The 6661-nt window shown below is 36.2% G+C and overlaps 1 protein-coding gene across 1 annotated transcript in view; it reads right to left on the bottom strand.

Moving 5' to 3' along the window:
- LRBA (LPS responsive beige-like anchor protein) overlaps positions 1-5034 on the bottom strand; it is a 218713-nt gene extending 213679 nt beyond the window's left edge. The window contains exons 1-2 of the mRNA XM_009643664.2: positions 4917-5034; positions 3490-3622 (exon numbers count right to left, since the gene is read on the bottom strand). Of these exons, the coding sequence (XP_009641959.1) occupies positions 3490-3622; positions 4917-5034 (251 nt within the window). The remainder of the gene's footprint in view (positions 1-3489; positions 3623-4916) is intronic.
- Between the last annotated feature and the right edge of the window lie 1627 nt (positions 5035-6661).

Below are 6661 nucleotides of genomic sequence, written 5' to 3' on the forward strand. Positions count from 1 at the left end.
TATACGATCTGCTGGTGATCAAGTAGAGAAAAGAGGACAGAGTTGGGAATCAGTAGGACAAGAGGCAGAGTAGAGAAGGGGTGGCACAAACTAAGGTCTGGCTAGGACAAAAGCCTGGGAAAGCAATAAAAAAAAAAAAAAATCAAAAAAGAAATCTGATTAAGAATTAACAGAGACAGAAAATGCAGGCAGGCAAAACCAAAAAGAAGGTGGGGTGGGGGGAGAGGAGGGAAAAAAAATACAGATGATCCTGATTCTATTGCTCCTTGAAAACTGGACCTCAATCTTAATACTGTCCTGCAATATTAATCTGCTGCTTATTGGTTATTTTTCTGAAGAGAGGGAGTGAAGTAGTGTTTGTATTTAACACATACTGTTTCCACTTTCAAAATTTCCCTGTCACAAAGTAACCTTGCAGCTGGTCCTTAAAACAGCAAAAATCTCAATCATGCAAGTCATGTCTCACCTAACCAACCGTTAAAAAAAAAAAAAAATTAAAATAAATACACTACCACCCCGCCAGCTAAAATCACATCTTAGCATCTTCAGCAGCAGCAACAGCTTCATGGAAGTTACCAAACAAATCCATCCAAAACTGTGAACTCTTTAAGGACATACAAGGTTCTTTAAGCAAGGACAGATAACACTGTGCTTATGCTGCCTTTCAATGTTTGAATCAGGAGCCTGCTGCCAGACCCAGACTCACACTGCTGTAAGGCAAAGCTAGAATATGTTTTTAGGAACACAATGCAGAAACAGTAAAAAAAAAAAATTAAAAAAAACAAACAAAAAACCCAAAAAAACTTTAAAATGACTTCATGAGGGCCACAAAGCACATTAGTGCAGGTCTTACAACTGCAGTTCCTGGTTCCCAGTTTTGATAAGGCCATTCTTTCAGTTGTCCTTAAAATGACAACCTCTCAAACATCTATTTTTAAGGGTGCATCAAGGACTAGTAAACAGCAAAGTTGAATGCTACAATTTTCTTAGTCTTATAAGTTTAGGAACAAAACAATATTTGCCTTACTAGGATAGAGAGAGTACTCAATAGAGGCTATTTGCCATGTTCGTAATTTAGAAAATAGTTTCAGTAATCAAGCTTTAACACTGCTATTTAGAACCAGAGACCATAAGAGATGTATAATAAAATCCAGAGATACAAAACTGGCATGATAGATCCAGTGATCAACGCTTTTGGGTTTTGGTGGGTGGTTTTGTTTGGTTGATTTTTTTATTTTAACATATAAAATTATATATTTCTTTATTTTAAAAGTATTGTTGCATTGCTGGCATTACTGTACTGTGAAATAGCATTTTTCCCTCTTAAATACACTATTACCCACAAGCATATGCTTTGTGTTTCTAAGTATCATTAATAAGGAAGTTGCCTTAAAGCCCATTCAAGTAACGGGTCAATATTCCTAGATCTGACATACAAAAGGACTTCTAAAACCAAGCTTGTCATTTTTTTTTTTGTTTATTTTATATCTATTTTTTGCTCTGGTTCACCCTCCTTTGAAGTTAGTCTTCAAAGCTTCAATATCAATTGGAATGCAGCATTAAGGATTTTACGACACTATGCTACTTAAACTTTTATTGTTTTGTTGCAAAATCATAATCAGAAGGATTAAGCTCTTGTATTTGGCTTTTTGTTTCTTTTTTTTTTGTGTAATTCACTTTTTTTTTATTCCAATTCCAGCATGCCATAAATCTGTAGCATGCCCCTTTTAGTCTTCCTACATAGACAAAATAATGCAGTTTACACTTAAACATGCTCAAGAAAAAAAATTAACATTCTTTATCATTTTCTAGCAGAGACAGTTAATACTCTCAGGCTGCATTAATAGAATCTTTCTGCCATTGTAGAAAGTTTGATAGCACTCTTATTTCAATGTCTGAATTTTTCTCCTTTTTTTGACAAAGACAAATGATTGCCATCAATCAAGATCCAATCGGGTATACACAGAGTCAAGCAAATGCATCACTCTTTACTGGTTTTCCTGCTATTTGTGCAGGCTTTGCTCCATATTATTTTATAGAATGATCAAAAAAGCAGCCATAAGATAGATCATTCACACCCACTGTAAAATTAACTTTCATGAATAATGAGAGTTTTAAACCTCAGATAATGTATATGTTATACAGAAGATATTGCTGGAGTTCATTTCTGGCTAGAGATTATGTAAATGATACTATATGACCTTTATCATTACAAACAGGACATGCAAAACACATATTATTTCATACATCATTCTAAAGCAAGTCAGTACCTAAAGGAGAATCAGTCATTTATAATGTTCATGGTGAAGTGCTAAGGTTGCAAGAAAATGATATGAAGTACTTGGGATATCTTTGACTACTCCTCCCCCTTAACCTGTTACTTATGTGCTCTAAACATACTAGAGGTTAACAAAAATAGTTTATCCCCCCTATTTCTTTACAAGAAAATTAGTATTTTGTTTCTTGAAAGAAAGATCATTTATCTCAAGACTAAACTATGCTGATAATAACCATTTATGTCAATCAAAGACAATGATGTTGAATTAATAGTAATACATAAAGCTACCTTTATATAATGAATGAATAAGCAGTTTCATTTTTTTAATGTAAAACAGTATTTTAAATCACTTCCCTTATGTTATTTCCTTGTTACTGAACAATAAGCTAAGCAAAGCTAAATTGCTTAAAGATTTCCCAAAGATAAAAGGTACCATTCACCGTGGAGGCTAGACAGTAGGTACACATATGGAATCAATGACAAACTCTAGGAAAGATCTAGCCAAGCAAGCAATGCTCAGACTGCGTCGTTCCAGACTTCTCTTTTCTGCACTGATGAAGAACAAATAGAGCATGAAACGTGGTTTGAATTTTGAGACTTCCACAGCTCTTAAGTATTTAAGGACCCTTATCAAAATATCTAAATTAATATATTTATACAAAAATATATATAATCATTAATTTTATATACACACACAGAAATGTCAAATAGCCATCAAAGAAACACCTATTCCAAAACACCAAATCTTTGGTATGAGCAAGCAATAAAGTGAAAAATTCAGTTAAATTGACTGCATATTATTCTTGTGTCAGGAAGTATACAGTTTACCAGCCCTTAGTTCTCAATATCGTTCTTACTCTCAGACCTCCTGTCTACCAGTTCCTTCATCCAGTCTTAAGAGTAACAAAAAAATTCAGCAGCTTCTGCTGATCTACTGGATCACGTCACAGCTTTAGATACTGATCATGCTTTACACAATGACAAGAGAGGATTTAGTTACATCCCCAATTTATTTCACACTCTGATATCGCTTCTCCAGTACAAGTACACTTGTCCTTAAATCTCCACAGTCTTTCACTGCAATGGACTATTCTCTTTGCTACTTGGGTGGACAATCCCTTTTTATTGCAGACATCTGAAGGCACATGAGAGAGAAGATGGCTGGAAAAGATGACCCTGCAGTCTTCAGAGATGAGCAAATGAGATAGTACAGAACCCAAATGACATAGGGAATCTCATCTGACTTTTCACAGATGGTCACTGATACCGTATTTCTCATCTTCTCAGTACCAAGTATGAAATCTTGGACTCCAAACCGAAGAACTGCTACGTAACAGTTCTTAACTGAGCAACACCAGAAGTCAATAGAGGCTTTATTCTTTTAAAAACAATGTACTGTGGCCAGATAACTTGAAAACCTGGCAGAGGACACTTAGGACTTTAATCTCTTCTGTTCCTCACTTTGCCATCTCTAAAATGGGAATGAGTCACAGTAAAAAATTGCTCTGAAGATTTGTGAAGTCAGCTGCTATAACAGAAGCACTCTAGAAAAGCCCACTGGCTTCTATATTCAGTATAGAGTATAACTCTACTTCACAGTCTTAGAAACAAAATAAAACTTTAAGTGAAGAAGAAAATTTTATCTCAGCAAGCAAGAGCTGGGCTACTGACTGAAATCCAAGCGCAAACAACATTTGAATAGCTACTTTGCAGTTGACATTCTGTGCACTAAATGTTACAGTGGTCCCTTGAGAGCAACAGTATGAAATTGTCCAATTAAAAACTGCTTCATAATACACACAGGGCCAAAATACGGTTGAATAAGTAATTTAAGTTCTGACCGTCACTAAACTTTTGAGCTCTTGTCTTTGCAAAACTTCAAGAACTCTATTAACATGGGAAATTGGGATGGGGAGTAGATTCATCTGTCTACCTGTCCTCCCCCCTTTGGAGAGACAGAAAAGAAGGGCAGAAAACAGAAAAGGTAGAAAGTAATAGAAATTCGCTATCACCAAGAAAATCACGGGCAGTCTAGATTTTGTAGAAATCCTCGCCAAAAAAATCAGCTTTATGAAAGAAGATAAGCTTCTGGTTGGATGGAGTTTATCATAGAACACTTCCCGCCTGTTTAAGGGAGCAGTTTCCTGCAGCCACCCTGATCCTTGTATGCTGCATTTTTTAAAACAATTTTGTACAGCAATTTTCTGCAGAAGGGTCAAGCCAGGGCAGACATCTCTGCGTGATACTCAGAACTTCAGAACTGCAGTTGAACTGCTGAGGCCCTTCTCCTGTGTACTTTAACAGGCCAGCTCCCTTATCAAACCCACCTGAGAATCACCAAGAAATTCTGTCTTAACAGACTTCCCAATAGTATCACCAACATAAATACACAGCCAGGATGCAGTTCAGCAAAAGCAATACAAAAAAAGTTTGTATGACAGCTTACTCTGTAACTTTATCTCACAGACGCTTACAGCTGCATCTTCAGGCTAATATACAGTTTATACCTGCATAACTAGAACAATTTTAGTATTAAAATATTATAACCCCAAATGTAGATAGTTTTTCTTTCTCCTCTTCCCTCAGTTCCCAGGCAGTTCTGTAAGTATTTATGAGATATAAGTATCCTTCACCTCACCTTTCCCTGAAGCCATTGCTTTCATCAGCTGCAGCTCTCTGTTTCCAGAGTTCTCTGTTATTTTCACCCCCATTTCACATCCCCCATTCTCCTCCTGGTCAAGAATCCTTCTGGCCATCTTCACGTCCCTTCCCACCAAGAAGGCAATGCCTTTATACATTTCCTCTTCCTGCTTTTCTTGCCATTTCTTTCCAAAATCTAAAATTGTACTTTGGAGTTGGGTAGTAGAGGCATTGTAGCGTGGAAGTGTCATAATTTAGGTTGTCATTGACCAGTTTTCTGTTTGTCTTTTACTGGGTCATTTGAAGCTGACATGTGTGCTAACCAGACACCAGGAGTTCCACGTACCACACATTTTCCCCTCTCCAATTTCCTAATTACCTCTGAAATATTAGCGTTCTAATCAGTCACAGCTATCACACTTCTCCACAAAGCGACTTTAGCCATTCTGCCAGAGCTGCAGTTGAACCAGCAGCAACATCATTTACCCTGACCAACAGCACCCAAAGACCAAACCCAGGAAAGAAAACAGAAAACCCTCTTCAGTGCACGACATAAGCTAATCAATCAGCAGGGCCGAATTACAGACCAAATAAGTGAGGACTGCACTGTGTATTCTAAATATATTTTAACTCAACTTCTGCAAAGAAAACAACCTTCTTTTTTGTCTTCTCTCTCCCAACAATGTTCTGCATGCGTGAGAGTAAGCATATCTCCAAAATTATGTCTGCATAAAGCACTGACAAAAATTGGGTATTTTCCTTCAATTTCTCAAGCAATGCAATTCCCAGCAACTGTCCTGTTTGCATTAGCTGGAGCAAACGCAAATACCCCCTCAAAGATGGAGATATTAATAATTTTTTAATACATGCACCTGAAAAAACCCAAACCAAAATAAAAGATGGGGCGCAAAAGACAAAAGAAGCAGAAATAAGGAAAATAATCAGTTTTACTACCGAGCTATGCTTTCTTCTTTTGTTAACAATTTCTTCATATGTTCCTTTTCACCTGCATCCTAAATCTTTAGCAGCCTCTCTTTCAGATAATTTTCTAATATATTAAAGGCCTCATAATTATACATATATTTAATACTACTGTGCCATTGTGTAATTTACTTAGTTGTGCAGAATTTGCCTTGCCTATATTATAAACTCAAAGTCAGTATAAGAAGAGACAAACCAAAGATAACTATTTTTGCACTTCGATTTTAAATTGTTTCAAAATAACCCTGCTCATCAGTTTGAACTGATAAAGGCATCAGATATTCCAACGCAAGATAAAAACATATTATGTTAGATTTAAAAGCATAGTTATCTGAATCAAAATTGGCCACACAGTATGAAACAAATGAATGACGTCAGGTAATGCTTAACCCTATTCTACTTTTTTTTCTTCTTTTCGAAACCTTGCCTTCTACTGTTTAAGGAAGAAGAACTTCTACTGTCATCAGTTCTGTTCAAACAGAAAAACTCCAAAGCCTAGACTCTCACACAAAAATAACACACTCTGAAGACAAAAAACAATTTACATAGTAAATTATAACGTACTTGCAGGAGCTACTGAGAGCAAAAGTTACCTTGGTCAGGGAGAAAGGCATGACAGTTCAATGTCTGGCTTGTTCTTTGACCTAAACAACTTTTAGATTGATGTCTCACAGCACATTCTACCATACAGTAAAAACAAGAGTTTATATTTCTCAATACTCACTTGCTTCCTTGTTTATATATTTCAGATTTTTGACCAAA

This window comes from Egretta garzetta, unplaced genomic scaffold (assembly GCF_000687185.1).
Source record: "Egretta garzetta isolate BGI_Z169 unplaced genomic scaffold, ASM68718v1 scaffold258, whole genome shotgun sequence".
NCBI classification, from domain to species: Eukaryota; Metazoa; Chordata; class Aves; order Pelecaniformes; family Ardeidae; genus Egretta; species Egretta garzetta.